The sequence below is a fragment of the Bubalus bubalis genome, chromosome 3, assembly GCF_019923935.1.
Source record: "Bubalus bubalis isolate 160015118507 breed Murrah chromosome 3, NDDB_SH_1, whole genome shotgun sequence".
Lineage (NCBI taxonomy): Eukaryota > Metazoa > Chordata > Mammalia > Artiodactyla > Bovidae > Bubalus > Bubalus bubalis.
Window position 1 is genome coordinate 54,526,535 of NC_059159.1, and position 17,339 is coordinate 54,543,873.

Genomic DNA, 17,339 nt, shown 5'->3' on the forward strand with positions numbered 1-17,339 from the left:
ATTCCCGCCCAGGCCTCGGGGCTCAGGCCCAGCCTATGGAGGGGCCTCCTCCTGCCTGAAGGGGAGCTCTTTCCCGAGGAGCTGGCCCCGGGCCAGCGTGAGCTCATACCTGGAGCCAGCCCAGCCTCACCGCCTTGCACCTGAGCTGGCTGCCAGTGCCCCTTTCTCCCAGCTTGGGCCGCTGCAGTTGGTCCCAGGCACAGACACATTCCTGCCAGCCCAGAGGGGCTCCCCGAGACTGCAACCCCGGGGCGGAGCCCTGGGGAGCAGCCTCCCCTCTGTCCACTGAGGGCGGATCTCCTCTAGTGTCTTGGCTGAGCTGATGGCGTTTGTTGATGGAGAGAGGGACTGTTATGGAAATAGTCCTGGCCAGTTCAGGTGGAGATGGAAAGCATTTGGTTGCCCAGGCAACGGACAACCTTGGCGGAGTGGGAAAAAGGTTTATGTAAGGAAATTGCCGTGGTTCTCTCTCCTCTGGTAAGCTTTGCCTGCAGACTCCTTCCTCCTCCCTTCTCCCCTGGACAGGAGCACCAGGGGCAACTCTGCCCCTTGAGGACTCCACTCAGTTCACACTTGCTGAGTTTTTGCCGGCAGAGGGGGTGGGGGGGTGGGGGGGTGGCCTGGCCCTGTGCACAGCTTTGGGAATGCAGAGGGCGGTCAGGCCTGATGGTGTGAGACTGTCAGATCTGGAGTCAGATCTCCTGGGTTCACACATCATTTTGGCCACTCGGCTGTGTGACCTTAAGCAAGTTCCTCGACTCCTCTGTGCCTCACTTTTCTCTCTATAAAGTAGAAATAGCATTGGTAACATGTACCTTTCAGGGCTGTAGAGGGGTTGAAAAGTCATTGGCTTGCATAAGGCCCTTGGAATAGTGGTTGGTGAATAAAGAAGCAAGTGGTAAGTGCTATGTTATCATTGCTATTACTACCATCATTCTACCAAGATGACCCAAGCAAATGACATGTCACTCGTGCCCAGGGGGCTTCGTCTTGAATCTTTTCAACTGGAAGGCAGAGTTGACTTCTTGGCCCTTTGACAGTGGCCAAGCCCAGTCTTTGGGCCTCTGAAACAAACATGAACAACGGTGTCCTTAGAACTGAGGCTCTGGGGCCAATCCTTTCATATGGGAGGGATTTTATTAAAGTCCTTTGAAATGTCTCACCCTCATTTTTTTTTCTTGCAGAGATTTCTTTAAAGTTTTATTTATTTGGTTAGTTATTTTTGGCTGTTCTGGGTCTTCGCTGCTGCGCACGGGCTTTCTCTAGTTGCAGCCGTCTGGCCGCTCCTCACGGTGGTACTCGGGCTTCTTATGACTTCCTTGGTTTCGGAGCACAGGCTTTAGGTGCGATGTAGGATCTTCCCAGACCAGAGATGGAACCAGTGTCCCCTGCATTTCAAGGCAGACTCTTAACCACTGGACCACCAGGGAAGCCCCTCCTATAGATTTTTAAAAGATATTTTTGGGGGGGCAGATTTTTTTTTTCTACCCCAGGCTTAGATTAGACTGAATGGTGGGGGATGGCCCAGAGAGGTAAGTGGCTAACCCGAGGTCACACAGCCAGGCATGGCAGAACTGAGTCTGTCTCTCCCCTCCTTCCCCCACCTCGTCCGCTCAGGTCCAGCCGGGCCTCCATTTCCCGATGACTGTGCCCGAGGGTCCCCCTTGCCCTTTCCTGACGCCCCCTCCCCCGGGAGTGGGCACAGGTGTGGCTCCCCGGCAGCTCCGCGCTTCGGGAAAGAGGCTGGCTTTGTTGCGGGCCCAGCAGCTGGGGCCGTTTGAGTTTCCATTAAGCTGTTTCCGCGCCTTGGGCGGGAGCAGGAGGCTCGGCATTTAAAGGTCACCCGGCTTTTGAAGCTGCGATGACATTAATAGCTTGGGAAGAAAACAAGCCTGTACGGGGCCGGGGGACAAGGAGCCTCTGTTGGGGCTGCCACCCCTCCCTGCACCGCCTCCCCCCCCACCCCCCGTGCCCGGCACTCATACACACATACACATTCAGACACACACACACAGCCCCTGACAGCCTCTCTCTGTCTCTTGTCCCCCCTTTCCTTTCTCCCGCTTTGGGGCCTCTCCAGCTCAGAAGCCAAGAAGCTCGGGCAGACTTCCCTGCACCCTGCCCCCGCCACGTCCGAGGTGAAAATTGCACGGGGACACAGATGCCCTGGGCCCAGCGGTCTCTCATGAACGCAGCCGTCACCCACTTGAGGTTTCCCCAGGACTTAGCCATGGTTACACAAGCATCCCAGGGATCATATGACCTCATTCCGGCCCTGCTGGCCTTTGCAGCCTGGATTCCTAATGAGACAAACTAGGCCTGGGCCTGGTCTTCTCATACGGGAAATGGAACGGCTGGCAAGCAGTGTGTACCTTGCGTGCCAGTTCTCATCACTCGGTGGGGGCTTGTCCAGAGCGCCGGGATGAACAGGCTTCTGAGGCCGAGCGGGTTGCAGAGGGCAGTGCCTCGATGGATTAGTGATGTCTGCCTCGGATGCCAGGTAGAAGTGAATGGCATGTGTGCCTTATGTTTCCCACCTCGATAATAAATTGGCCTGAAACCCTCCTTGTATTCTGAGACCTCTGGGGCAGCGGGGCGCTCCCCCCGCCCCCTTTAATCATGAGGGAGTAGGGGTGGAGCCGATCCTCTGGTCCCTGGGGAGAAGCCGCTCTGTGTCTCCTTTCCTGGGAGCAGCTGTGGCCTGAGCCCTCGGACACCACCTAGTGGCCTGGCACTGCGGGGCCGTTGGGCTGGGCCCAGATCTTATTAGGCAAGAAGGGACAGTGCGTCCCTCTGACGGCTGCAATCACAGCAGCTCAGACAGATCACAAGATCTGGCCTGTCCCTCGGCCCTGGGGGTTTTCAGAGAAGAGAGCTGGGGGCGTGCAGGGGCACGGCCGGCCTCGGGTAGTCGCTCCAGAATGACAGAATGACCCCTCGGTGGGGGGGTGGGGGGTGGGGGGTGATGCAGAACAGTGCTCGCCACAGGGGCCTCTGGCGTCCCAGCCCCGCACCTCCTGTGCCAACCACTGCCTTTTGGGGTTGAGTCCTGGCCCTCCCAGGAGGCAGTAGAATTTCAATTCAGGTCTTGGAGGGGAGTCGATCTCCTGCCCTCCGGAGCCATCGTTGGCTTGGAAAGAAGACCAGCCTGCCATCTGCCTGGTGTGCCAGGGAGGAGGCCCTCAGGCCAAGTGGTAGGGGCGCAGGTACCTGAACTACGTCTCGGGGCTGCCCTGGCCTCGGTCGCTTCGTCCGTGAGGTGGGGCAATACTGCACACGTGGAAGAGAACGGGCTTTGGAAATGAAGAAAGCACCCCATCCCCACCATTGTGATAAGCTGGGGGAGGAAGATGGGATGAGAACCCACAGTTGCTGCGCTCCCAACTTCTTTCCTTCCCTTCTTTACTGTCCACCTGATAAGTTATATTGGAGATGCTGTTGGACATCCGTGTGGAGGCAGCAGGTCGGCCATGCAGGTGTGAGGTTGAAGGGTGTGTTCCTGGGAGACTCCACGGCAAGAGAAATTTGGGAGGCAATATTCAGCATGTTGTTATTCAGTTGCTCAGTCATGTCCAACTCTCTGCGACCCCGGGCACTGCAGCAGGCCAGGCCTCCCTGTCTCCCATCATCTCTCCGAGTTTGCCCAAGTTCATGTCCATTGCATTGGTGATGCCATCCGGCCCTCTCATCCTCTGATGCCCTCTTCTCCTTCTGCCCTCAGTCTTTCCCAGCATCAGGGACTTTTCCAGTTTGGCATGTAGATAGTATTTAATGATGTGGGACTAGATAAGATCACTCAAGGTGTAAGTGCAGCTCTGGAAAAGGGCCACGACCAGGGCTGGAGGTCACAGCATCCTGTCTCATCAGGTGCTCCCTGTGTTCAGTTACCCATGTAAGTTCTATCACAACACCCCTTCCACGTAGATGTGTGTGATCTCAACTTTGACACACAAGGAAGCTGAGGTTTAGAGAAGTGAAGTGATTTCTCGAAGTCACACAGCCTTTCCAGGACCAGGCAGAACTGGGACCAGGATTCTGGCTCCTGGACTCTCCCCTCCCTGACGTGGGCCCTACCTGGCCCTGCAGGAGACTCGCTGGGATGACCTTGGGCGAAGTCAGGAGAATGACTCTCGGGCAGCTGGCCCACCTCCCTGGGCCAGGCCTGGAGTGACTCAGGCCTTGGCTGTCTGCACACGCTTGGAGGGAAGCTTGGCTGCCTGCCGTCCCTGCCAGGCCTGGGTTCCTCTCTGGGGAGGCTGGACGGCCTGGCTCCCCAGGGCCTGGGGGAGGACAGGTGTGGGGTTCTGCCTCCTAGTCCCCAGGTTGCTCACAAGCTGTGAGTTCAGGCGAGCTTTTGAGCTGGCCTCCAAGGTGTCTAACGGGCTCGGCAGGTTTGACTCACTTCCTTTTTCAGCAGAGGTTATTTCCCTCTGTTTCCCTGCCAGTGCCCCGTAGCCAGGATTCAGAGAGGTGGAGGAGTGATTTCCTTAAGGTCACAGAGCTGGTTCTGGGGTGGAGCCAACAGACCCCCTCCCTGCCCACCTACCACCCACTCCAGAGCTGTCTGGATCCCCTTTCCTCTGTGGAACGGCAGCCTGGCTGGGCCCAGTCTCCTGAGCCTTTCTGAGGCTCCGGGGCTCCTAGACTTGCAAGCCTGACTTGGCGTTTTGGGCTCTTCGGAAGTGGGTGCCTAATTTTGGCCTGTTTACATGCTGGCTGTGTGACTTTGTGCAAGTTACCTGACTTCTCTGAATTGGTTTCCATAGCTATGAGATGGGGATGATAACATCTGTCTCTGAAGTTGTAAAAGAAAGATTACATGTGAAAGCACTCGCATGAGCGCGTGACCCTGTCTCCTGCCGTAATTTTTCCCATGTGTTTTAAGTGGCTTTTCATTTCAGCTGTGCTGGTTGCAGACGGCAGCCTAGCATGGATGACCCTGACCCGAGGACAGTCCTTCTCCTTGCTGCCAGCCACACTGGCCAAGCCTCAGTCCTGACCTCATCTTCTGCATTTGAGCCCAGTAAGGGGTGAGGGGCCGGTGGTGGTGCCCTGAGAAGCGGGAGCTCTCACATCCTCGCCTGTTAATTAAAGGCATCCTGGTCTGGGGAGTCCGTGGGTCCTTGCAGAGTCCTGTGAAAATGGCATTTCTGCACATCGCATCCTGTTTCCCTGTGTTTTCCATTACTGATTTGGAGCCACCCTCTCCTCATCCATGGAAACACCCTTTGATGGAAAAGTTGAGGCTTTGCCACCCCTCTCACTGTGCCTTGGGCACCTCCTCTGATCTTAGGTCTCATCTCTTCATCTGTAATGTGGAGCAGCCTATGGGGCTGGCTTAGAGTTGTTAGCTTGTTTACATGTCAGGGCAGACACGCAGAAATGCTCTTTTTCAAGGCTTTGCACCGGGGGTAAATGGAAGTGGGCGCTGGGGCTGTGGGGTCTCCAGCTGCCCAGGGAAGCAAGCCTCCCCCAGGGCTGTGAGGATCGGGATTGCCTTCCTGAGGGCTGACAGGATTCTGGGGGTTGATACCCAGATGCAGGAGAAGGCTCCCCTAGAAGCCCCTACCCCATCAGCTCTGGGATCACTTGGCTAGGATGCCAACCGCCCCTGGCTCTGCGCCAGCCTTCTGGGGCAGAAGCAACGACAGTGACGCAGCTAGCCACGTCCCAGGCAGCGTGCTCAGGATTATCCTCTTCATTCTCATGGAAGCCCCACTCGTATAGGCGAGGTCCTGGACACAGAGAGGAGAGGGCGCGTGGACGAGGTCCTGCGGCTGGAGTGGCAGAGAGGAGGCGTGCAGCCTTTGGCTGAATCGAGGCACTTGCGTAAATGGTAGGAGGGCGAGAATGCCTCGTGGGGGCTTCCCGACACTGAGGCCCAGAGGCCAAGGGATCTGTCAAGAGGGCTAGGTGCCAGCCTCTTTCTCCAGGTCCTGGCCTCTTTCTCCAAGGTACTGCCATTTGGCAATGTGAGAACTGGTCCCTCAATCTCTCTTGCAGAGTACTCGAGGGAGAGGCTGAAGGTGGCTTTCCTCCAGAGGCCTTAGCACCAGGCACTGACCCCATGTGGGATGACAGCAGACTGGCAGTCCTGGTCTGCCACCCAGGCCCCCAGGGCACTGGCTTCTGGGGCTTCCTGGCCCTCACGTCCTAGTTGGAGGCCTCAGGGCAGTTTCCAGAACCCAGGACAAAGACAGCCACCAGGGTGGAGCCCCACTTTGGAGGATATTTTGGCAGCGTCCCCTGACCTTCTGGTGTGTCAGGGGTGATGGGAGGCGTGGCTGCAGGCACTGGGGTGTCTGGAGCTGGCCGTGGGAGGCCTTCCTTCCTGTGTTCATTCTCATAACAGATTTCTTGGACTGGCCATTTGAGGTCACTCCTCTGCACTTCCTTGTGACATGGCTTTGGCCTCTCTGAGCTGTGACTCGCTCATCTAGGCAAGAGATGGGGTGGAGGAGGCTGGATAATAAATCATACTTAGCCCAGTCATCAGACTCCTACTCAGGCATTAAAAATCATGAAGTAGATCTCTGTGTTCTGACATAAGAAGATGGCTACAATCAATTATTAAGTGGAAAAAAACAAGTTGCATAGTAGAATTTATGGTTTGATCACATTTGAGTAAAATGAATTCATGCATATGGTAGTATATGCATAGAAGAAAAGTATCTAGATGTAGGTATGTGCTGTTCTCAGTGGCTTCAGTTGTGTCCAACTCTTTGCAGTCCATGGGCTGTAACCCACCTGGCTCCTCTGTCCATGGAATTTTCCAGGCAAAAACACTGGAGTGGGTTGCCATGCCCTCCTCCAGGGGATCTTCCCAACCCAGGGATCGAACCCACATTCTTTACCACTGAGCCACCGGGGAAGCCCAGATATAGAGTGTTAACTGGTTTTCTCTGTGGGTAGGCGATGATAGTTCTGTAACACAGTGTCCGGAGGCTGCCTGGGGCCCATGTGCTTCTAGATTTGAATACAGCCCGCCTCCCTGGGACTAGGCAGACACCCACCCAGCAAGTCCCAGAACAGGAGACCCAGACAATTTCCACGTCCCTTGGAGGAGGTTGAGCTCTGAAGGACATAAAAATCTCAGCACAGTGGCACTGGAAGGCCTAGGGGGGCAGTATGAAGTTCCATTTTACCTCTGAGAGGACTGACCTAAAGGGACGGAAGGAGCCAGTGGCAGGGATGGGTCTTCTGACCTTGGGGTGAGGGAGGGTACTTCCACTGCCCCTTCCACACCCTCTGGTCTAGTTTTCTTTCCATCATAAGTTAACTGTCGAGATCATGGCAAGGAAGAACCTTGCACTGTTTTGCTCACACTGGCGTTTATCCATCAGCTGTTAGGATCGTGACCTAACATTAGAGAAGTCTTAGGAATATCCTTTGATGCAACAGTCCCTTAAAATAAAGCTGGCACTTTCCTACAATTAGCAAAATTACTGTACATCCTGGGATAAGCCTGAGAAAAGTCAGAACTTGATGGTTTTAGACACGTTGAACACTCAGTTGACGGCACTAACAGAAATGTGACCTCGGTAGTGATTGATACCCTGGTTCTGAATGGGCTGCAGAGTGTTCTGCCGCAGGTTTCGTGGAGGTCTGCGCAAAATGGGAGGCAGGATGGTGGGGCGCTGAGGGTGGGAGGTGAGGCAAGCAGAGACTGGAGGGCAAGCAGGGCTGGAGACCACAGCGGGTGTGCAGAAGCCACGGGCCCCAGTCACGTCCCCGCGAGTGCTGGGCAGTGTGTGTAATGGTTGAGACCAGCGGCAGAGGGGCCACAGAAAGAAGTAAAAGTGAATGTGTGAGTCGCTCAGTCGTGTCTGACTCTTTGCGACCCCGTGGACTGTAATCCACCAGGGTCCTCTGTCCATGGGATTCTCCAGGCAAGGATACTGGAGTGGGTTGCCATTCCCTTCTCTAGGGGATCTTCCCAATCCGGGGATTGAACCCCCATCTCTGGCATTGCAGGCAGATTCTTTACCATCTGAGCCACCAGGGAAGCCCCTCAGGGCTACAGTCCTGGCTTCAAATCCCCACCTCCTCCACTGTCTCAGGTCTGTGCCTCAGTTTTCCCATCTGCATAAGGGGGATCCAAGCACCCACCTCCACAGAAGGCAATGGCACCCCACTCCAGTACTCTTGCCTGGAAAATCCCATGGACGGAGGAGCCTGGTAGGCTGCAGTCCATGGGGTTGGCTGAGAGTCCGACACAACTGAGCGACTTCACTTTCACTTTTCCCTTTCATGCATTGGAGAAGGAAATGGCAACCCACTCCAGTGTTCCTGCCTGGAGAATCCCAGGGATGAGGGAGCTTTGTGGGCTGCCGTCTACGGGGTCGCACAGAATCGGACACGACTGAAGTGACTTAGCAGCAGCAGCAGCAGCAAGCACCCACCTCATAGTGGTGTCATGAGTTAACCAGCAGGGAAATCTGTAGGATGTAAGCCCTTGTTAATTAGGAAAGAGCTATAGCTGTGTAGCTACCATAGGTGGAGAGAAAGCAGAAAGAAGCAGTTCTCCCGAGGGCGTGGCCCTGGGGTGGGGAATGGCCCTAACCGCCTTGTTTACCACCCCGAGCTGGAGTGGGTTGCGTTCCAGCTGACTCTGTGTCCCTCCGTTTCAGGTGGGATGGTCCGTGGAGCCGGTCCCAGGATGCTCCCCGGCTGTGGATGACCGAGCCGCCAGCCCCCTACGGATGCCGCGCCCCAGTCTTCTGACCCGGGGACCCCGCCCGGCGCGGGTCTGAGCTTACGAGCAGCCACGGCGCAGGGACCTGGGGGAAGGGGCTCGGCACCGGCGGGAAACATTCTCCCCCAGCGACTCGGCAAGATGACCAGCCTGTTCCGCCGGAGCAGTGGCGGCGGGGGCGCTGCCGGCGCTCGCGGGGCCGGGGCTGGCGCGGCCGCCTCGCAGGAGCTCAACAACAGCCGGCCGGCCCGCCAGGTGCGCCGCCTCGAGTTCAACCAGGCCATGGACGACTTCACGACCATGTTCCCCAACATGGACTACGACATCATCGAGTGCGTGCTGCGCGCCAACAGCGGCGCCGTGGACGCCACCATCGACCAGCTGCTGCAGATGAACCTGGAGGCGGGCGGGGGCGGCGTCTACGAGGACAGCTCCGACTCGGAGGACAGCATACCCCCAGAGGTAGGGGCGCGGCCCCCATCGATCCTTCAGCAGGAGCTGCAGCAACTAGTCTGAACCTCTTAGAGGACTTGAGTTATACTCCTGTCTGGGTTCCACCTGGGGAAACTGGTACCCAAGTCAGCCCAGTGGCCTTGGTTTCTGAGCAAAAACCAGGTAGTCGTTCAGCAAACACTGAGCACCTTCTTAGGGCTGTGCCAGGCACTTGCTAGCCCCTGGATCAGGGGTCATCAGAGTCAAGGAGCTTGTTCAAAATGTAGACACGTGGGTCCCACCCCAAAAGACCGAATCCCTCTCCAGGCTGGCGCTGTCTGGTCTGTAAGTTTGGAGTCTTGGGGCATCCACTTAGGCCGGTGCAGAGTTTCTGCCCTCATCAGAGTTCACAGTCCCCGGGGAACTAGAGGCTGGTGTCCGGCAGTGGCAGGCCACAGGAGTGAGAGCTCAGATGGGGAGAACGGAAGCAGCAGAGAGGAAGAAATGGCTGACCAGAGGAAGGGTAAAGAAGAGGGAAAGGTGTGCAGAAGGAACAGCTTGTGCAGAGGCGGGATAGAGCAGGAGTCCTTAGCAGCTGGCAGCAGGCCTTGTGTCGGGTTCCTTGAGTGAGCAGAGAGCAGGAGGCCTTGCGGCTGAGAAAGAAGGGAGAATGTTCTAGAGCAGCGGGAACCACGGGAGACAGGTGACCCGTCAGACTTGCGAGTTCAGTTCCTTTGACGGAGGCATGAGGGATGCTTAGGCAGTTGTTTCCTTTCTCCAGGGAGGTGGCTGGGGGAGAAGGGACCCACCCACCGCCTTGGCCCACCTGCTGGGTGTGGCCAGGCCTCCGTGACCCCTCCAAGAGTTCACATCTGGCCTCCCACCCTTGGTAGGACCTGCAGTCCTGGGCCCAGAAGGGGCACCCAGAGCCTTTCAGCAGAGGGTCACTGCCTGCAAAGGCACATGGCACGTATAGCCATGGTTCCAAGAACGGTCCGTTCCAAGATGGAACAACCCAGCTGATTGGATTCAGCTCTGCTCTTCGCTGAGTCCCAGCCTGGGCCAGGCAGCATCCTGTATGCTTTAGATGTATCATTGCTTTAAGTCTGCACATACTCATGAGGTTGCATGGTTATTGCCCCGCTTACACTGGGAAACCTAGACCCTGGTGTGGCCCAGGGGCCTTCTGAACACAGCCCTACATGTGGCCATTCTCCATTAATCAAAGTCATCCTGCCGGGCAACGCCGCCTCGCTCTTCCTCCTATCGTGGTGCTGCCTGGGCGGAGGAGAAGCTCTGGGCAGTGACATCTGGCTCATCCCTCTGTCACCCACAGCACCCAGGACAGTCATCGTACAGAGCAGGCGCTTGAGGAGTGTTTGTTGAATGACTCGATGTCGCTGCTGTCTTGGCACAGCTTTCTGTAGTCTCTTTTCCTGGGAGAGCACACCTTGGCTCTGCTTGGATCAGCCAGTGGATGCTCTTAGCCAAGAGGAGGTGTGTGTGTGTGCATCTGCAGATACTGCGTTATGAGCTGGAAGGAAAGTTCTCCGCAAACACTGACCCCTTCCACAGTCTCATTTGTCCTGACGGTCTGGCAGGTAGGATCGTGTTTCCCCCCTTGTTCACAGCACCCACAGCCCCGTGACCCTCTGTAAAACTCCCCTGATGCCCTCGATGGCCTGCACTGTGGGTGCTTCTGTTTTTCTAAGTATCTGGCTTTCCAGATGGAGCCCCTTCTCAGCAGCCCCCTTGGCTGTTTCCCCAGCCCTCATCTTTGGAGCTCTGCGTGGGCCCGTCGGCAGGCAGTTCCTGAGCCAGCGGAAAGTGCTGCGGAAAATTTATGAGCGGCAGCTGGGCTGACAATAACTGCTGACTGGAAAAAGCCCCCTCTCTGGGGGCTGATGAATGGTGGGCTGGCCTGGGGGTATCCTCACCACAGAGAAATGTCTCCCGTCAGATAAATGGCCTGGACCTTGGCCCCCAGAGCACCTGGCAGGCATCCATCACCCACACGGGGCTAAGCTGGGAGGCCGTAGAACCAGAAACTTCAGCACCTTTAGAGCCAGAAGGACAGCCTCACTGTGGCTCTTGTGGGGCTGTGGGGGAAGGGGGAGGCCAGAAGCACGACTGGGGTTACTTTTCCCCGAAGACTGGGGCCCAGCCTTTCCGGAGTGTGCCTGGCCTGCTGTCTGCCTTCTCGCTTCATCCTGCTCCAGGAGCCTCTGATGGGCGTCTGGTTCTTGGAGCCCCTGAAGGCCGCACTAAGGGGCAGGAGCAGCTGAGGAGAAAGACCTCACCGCCCCCTCCTGTGCGGCGGGCTGCAGAGGCCTGAGGGGCAACTGCTGCGGGCCTCAGTCAGAGGGACCCCCAGCAGCCTCCCTCTGGGAACAGCTCCTTCGGAATGCGCCCCTCCTCACCTGTCTGACTCAGAGCAGCTTCAGTGGGGCCAGGCTGGCCGCCGAGGGGCGGCCGTGGGCTTGGCCTGCGGGCCCAGGTTGGAGCTCCGTCCCTTAGAGTCGGGGTGTGCCAGGGACCATGACTGGATCTTAGGGTGCTCGCTCTTGCTTGCTCTCCTTTTCTTGTGGAAATTCGGGGTAAGGAGAGCAGTGGCCCGAAAGGCAGCTACCGTCTTTTTTTTTTCTCCTGCAAAAGCATCTGTTTAAATACTTTCCGCCTCAAAGGAAAGAACATTAGTGCATTCCAGAGCAGGAGGCCTCCTTGGGTCAGGCTGGCTGGGTGTGTACAAAGTGTGACAGTGTGTGTGCGATGGTGGTACAGTGGTGAGCACAGATGCCTTCTGAAACATGAGGCAGTGTGTGTATGTGTGCATGCATGCTTGCTCACCCACCCTCCCACCCGCCGTGGTGTCCCTGTTGAGACTGGGTGCCCGAGAGTGGCTGGGCATGGGCAGGGACGTGCAGAGGCATCTTAGTGGTGACTTCTGCAGACTCACTTGGGATTCAGATTTCGGGCCAGTTGACAGCCTCCGAGCCCTTCGTGTGTCCTTTGGTCTCGGAGGTGAGATGGGCACAGAGCTGGAGAAGGGCTCGGGTGGGGACTGTGTGACCTGGGCTTTCTAGGTTGGTGGCTTCCTGCTGCTCCAGACTGCGCTGGGGAAGGATTCAGATCAGCCCATGCAGCAGGAAGCCTGGCCTTTGCCCAGCCTTTGGCCTCGCTTGCCCCCTTTCTCTGGCTCCTGGATGAGGAGAGGAGTCCATGAGGAAGGGCCTAGGCCCTCACTTTGCTGTTCTCTGCCCTGAGAATCCAACCTGGGCATGCCGGCATTGTGTCTGAAGGAGAGACTCCTGCTATAGACACCACATCCAAGTTAGAGATTCAGTTCTAGAAACAGTGTGTAGCTTTTGCCATGTTCATCAGTCAGCCTGTGCCTCAGTTTCCTCATCTGTAAAATGGGGGTGATCCATAACCTACTTTGCCAAGTTGTTTGAGCTTAAGGTGAGTTAATTGATGTGGAAATTCTTTGAGAGAAGATAGGAATGATGTTAAAGCTATTTACTAGGAGTAACACATGAACAGAAGCATTTTCACAAGGCACAAGTGGGCAGCTCAGTGAAGGTTCATCAGCACCCGAGTCGAGAAGCATCAGCAGAGCCTGGAATCCCCCTTATGCCCCCTCTCAGCTTCCCCATCCCCAGAGGTCACACTGCTGCACCTGCGATCCCTGTGAGGTTGTTTTGCCTGGTTTTGAGCCTTACTTGGATGGCTCCGAGCGTTCCTCCAGGGACGTGTGCATTCGCGTCTGCTGTGCGTGTTGGAATCGTGGGCTCCGAGGTAGCGCGTGTGCTGAGCGCCGGTGCAGGAAGCCAGGCAGTTTTGCAGAGCAGTGGTTGTATCACTTTCCCCTCCCACCAGCAGTAGTGAAGTTCCCTGACTACACATCCTCGCCCACGCTTGATTTTTTGTCTACATGTTATTTCAGTTCAAGGAAGGGTTGTTAATATTTCTTTCTTTGTTGTCTCTGATGCAGATTTTGGAAAGGACCTTGGAACCCGATAGCTCTGACGAGGAGCCCCCGCCTGTGTACTCCCCACCTGCCTACCACATGCATGTGTTGGACAGGCCTTACCCCCTGGCTCCCCCCACTCCACCTCCCCGGTAAGAATCTCCCCCCAGAGTGCAGGGCAAGGGGGAGGAAGATCAGGGTTGGGATTGAGTACAACAAGCCCAGAGGGCACCTTGGCTGGTTCCCTCCGTATTCCACCCAGAACAGGCTTCTACTGCAGCAAAACACACTTTAGCTAGAACCCAAGGAGAATTTTCAAGCTCTAAGGATTCTAAGAACAGACAGCCACTGCATTCCTACTCTGGGCTGGGGCTGTGCTGAACATCCGGCAGGACACGGAGTTAAACAAGGCTCAGCCTTCACTTTCTGGGAGTCTGTAGTCGAGGGAGGTGCAGAGTGGGGATGACAGACAGCTGGAGGTGTACTGACGCTTCCTGTGCCCATGGCGAACATCACTAACTGATCACCATGCTCTTGCCAGCTCAGGTAAGCCGGAACCTCAGAATCCTCTGCAACACAGCGCTCACTCCCAGACAGTCATCAATAATCAATGATTTGGGGTTCTAGGGAGATTGTGGGGATGAGCAAGTAAGTCTCTTTTTCTAGGGTAATTTGATCATCAGAAGCAGAACAGTAGACTGCTAGTTGCCTGGAGACTTTTTCCAGGTCAAGGACTCTGTAATTTAGAAGTTTAACATGAAGCTGGTCTCTGAAGTGCTTGTTTTTCTGGGCTCTGCATTTGAGGTGGGGCTTCCGGTATCCTTGCCTGGGAAATCCCATGGACAGAGGAGCCTGGCAGCCTACAGTCCACGGGGTCACAAAGAGTCAGACACAACTGACCGACTAACACACTTTCCCTGGTGGCTCAGGTGGTAAAGAATCCGCCTGCCAATGCAGAAGACTCGGGTTCGATCCCTGGGTCGGGAAGATCCCCTGGAGAAGGAAATGGCAACGCACTGCAGTATTCTTGCCTGGAAAACCCCATGGACAGAGGAGCCTGGCGGGCTACAGCCCATGGGGTTGCAGAGTTGGATATGACTTAGCGACTAAATAGCAACAACAAGCGTTTGAGGTGGCTGTTGGAGCCCAGGCTTCTCTTTGTCCTGGAGCTGCTCGTCCTGAGAATGACTGAGGCCTGGGGTGGGGAGGGGTGGGGGGACTGATCTTGCCTTCTGGGGATCTTGGGAGTCCTAGGCAGTAGTGGTGGGAAACTTTGTGATCATCCAGGCATAGCTAACAATAACAACTACCATTATTAAGCACCCTTCAAATGCCAGGAAATGGCAAGGTTCTTTACCTATACGATGGCATTCCAACCATCTAACAACTGTGAGGTAGGCACTGGTGTCGTCCCCATTTTATAGATGAGGAAACTGAGCCCCAGAGAGGTTTCGTAACTTCCCTAAGACCACAGAGCTCGAACCTGAACCCAGGTCTTTCTGACTCCAGAGCCAATAAACGCCATCCCCGGCTGTGTCCTGTCATCCCCTAATGAGAAAAACCTCTGTGATTGTAGCTCAGGGAGCGAATAGTGGCCTGTGAAGTTGTTGGGGTGGGGAGTATTGTTTGAAGTCAGGGACAGAAGCAGAGCTGAGGCTGTAATGAGGGAGGCATAAGTGGATAGTCTGGGTGAAATCTTCGTAGGACTTGCAGCCCAGGTTGGGTCACAATGCCCAGGGCTAAATGATTTTCCTTTGACATTTTCTTAATATTCCAAGATGGTTTTGCAAAAAAAAAAAAAAGTTCAGTTTCTATTAGGCAGAATAGTTCTACCTATTTTTCAGAAGGGAAAACTTAGCCCATCAGGGACAGTATCCCACTGTAAACTGGGCATGGATATCCCAGCTGCATCCTTCTCCCCCTCCCCCGGTATTGTGGATGGAGGAGGGCAGAGGCCATGCAGCCTCATGATAGGAGCCCCGGTGGGGACGAAGAGACTTCCATACTAGACCAAGGCTCCGGAAGCCTCACTCACACCCCGTGACTGTGGACAAGCTACTGCCCTTGCCTGAGGTTCAGGGGCCTGATCTGGAAAGGAAGGCTTTTGCTGGGCTGGGGGTGGATCCAGGAAAGAGAGCCTGTGAGTTGTGGAGTCAGACAGAGGCCGTGTTCCCCCACCTCCCCCTCCCTCAGCCATCTAACTTCTGATTCTTGAGGTGCCTTTGGCTCACTGCTTACCCTCTCTGGGCTCCATTTGCCTCATCTGTGAAATGGGAACACTCATCCCCATCTCAGCACTCTGGTGAGGGTTGAATGAGATGCTGTGTTGGGGGCACTTAGCGCAGGCCCAGGTATGAACCAGACTTGTCAGCAGACGTCCCACCCCAGCTGCACAGCGGGCCTCTGAAGTCAGCTCTAACGGTGAACACTGAGACCAGGGTTAAGGCTGCTCCCAGAGGCTGGTGTTCAGAAGAGGCAGGCCCCACCTCTGAACACCTGCCGCTTTGCTCTGGGCTGGCCCTGCTAGGCCCAGATGGCCCAGATTCCCACCCCCCACCCCCAGGGCCTCATGCAGTTTCTCCATCCGGGACGTGCATTTCTAGCATTTAGGAGCCACCTGAAGCAGACAGGTGCTGAACTGTGTGTGATACAGAGACAAGGACCCTGCTACCCTGACCTCCCAAGGAGATCAGAGTCTGGGGGCAGGTATAGACACGGCAGGGTGCAGGGAAGGCAGCCTAGAGGAGCTGAGGTCCAAGCTGTAATCTGCCGAAGCGGAGGACAGGAGGGCATTCCAGGCAAAGGCAAGAGCACACGCAAAGCAAGGCCTGGAGGCAGGAGATGGGGGCCCATCCGAGAGAACTCCAGGAAGTGTGAAAAGGCCTGGTGAGTCTTCGAGGCCGGCAGACAGAGGAAGCCCTCGTGGGTCCTCCAAGGAGCTCTGACCTTATCCTACACCCAGGGGTTCAAGCACGAGGGTGGCGGGATCGTATTAGTGTTTTAAGCATCTCTTTCTGGCTGCTGGGGGCAATCAGAGTTGAGTTGGGGGAGGGTGGGAGGTCAGCAATGGCCTGGATCCTTTCTGCCACCTCCAGGCACTGGACTGCCTTTGAGACCAAAGGTGGAGCAGAGTTTGGGAGCTGCTGGGGGTGCAGAGAGGCAGGGAGCCTGCCTGGAATGCTGGAAGGCCCAGTTTTCACCAGGATGATCTGTGTGCCTGGTGACAGGCCTGACCCCATCTGGGCCTCCTTGCCTTTACCAGAAATCTTGCTTGGAAGGCTTGTTGCTGAAATCCTTCTGGGCTCTCATATTCTTTGGGTAAGCCTGGGGGTCTGAGTCTGTTGGCACTTGGAGTTCTAGTTCTGGGTGCAGAGGCAGAAACTCTGGGCCAGAAGAGCCTTCCCAGCCTTCCCTCTCCTTTCCTTCCCGCAGCCTGTCCTTGCCTCTTTCTCCTGAATGAGACTAGCTCTGAAGCCCCAGCACCCTCCTTACAGGCCACCTGCTGTTCTTCTGTTGAAATTACAGCCTTGAAAGTTTTCATTTGCCTCTCAGCTCATTTCTGACATTCCTTTCTGACCACAATGGAGTTGCCTGGGCCGCCTGTGCTCAGGGCCCCCCCTGGTTCTTACAGCTGTGGGCTGACCTCATTTCAGCCCGAGCCAGGGCAGGGGACTCGGCCCACCCCCTCCTCCAGGACCGTGGGCCCAGCATCCAGGGACCCTCAGCCTCCAGCTCCTTGTCCCCCTCCCCACTTGGGTACTCAGTAACAAACGTTTACAGGGGGCCAGCTGCAACTCTGGGGCGCTCTCCAGGGCTTTCCTGGGTAACTCTGGGTGTGGTTGAGTTGGGGTGGGCACCCATGGCCCAGTGAGGACCCTGAAGCCACAGGAAGGGTGGTGAGACTGGAGGCGATTGCTCCAGGGTGCTGGAGTCGGGGGTGGGGGATGGTCTGGCCCTTGGAGCAAAATGAAGTTGCCAACTCTGTCGGGAGGCAGAGGAGTGATGGAGCAGAAAATGTGCCCGGGATTCGGAGTCCCGGGCTGTGATGCAGGCCCCCCCGCCCCCTGGAACTGTGAGAGGGGCCCGGGGTTCCCTGGCTGCCGTCTGGAGCTGCGCTCCCACCACGCACTTAGCAGCTTGTTATCCTGTCTGCTGCCACCCCCGCCCTTCCCCCTGGGCCGCCAGGCCACCCGCCCAAAATAGAAAAGGAAAGGAAGTTATTTCCATCCTCAGTGGCAGCCCGGA

General features: G+C 56.3%; 1 protein-coding gene across 2 annotated transcripts in view; it reads left to right on the forward strand.

Moving 5' to 3' along the window:
• The window catches only part of CUEDC1 (CUE domain containing 1), an 88,468-nt gene that overhangs the window by 58,418 nt on the left and 12,711 nt on the right, over positions 1–17,339 (forward strand). For both annotated transcript variants that reach the window (XM_025281253.3, XM_006076231.4), the window contains exons 2-3: positions 8,631–9,157; positions 13,119–13,246. In XM_025281253.3, the coding sequence (XP_025137038.2) occupies positions 8,837–9,157; positions 13,119–13,246 (449 nt within the window). In that variant the 5' untranslated portion in view covers positions 8,631–8,836. The remainder of the gene's footprint in view (positions 1–8,630; positions 9,158–13,118; positions 13,247–17,339) is intronic.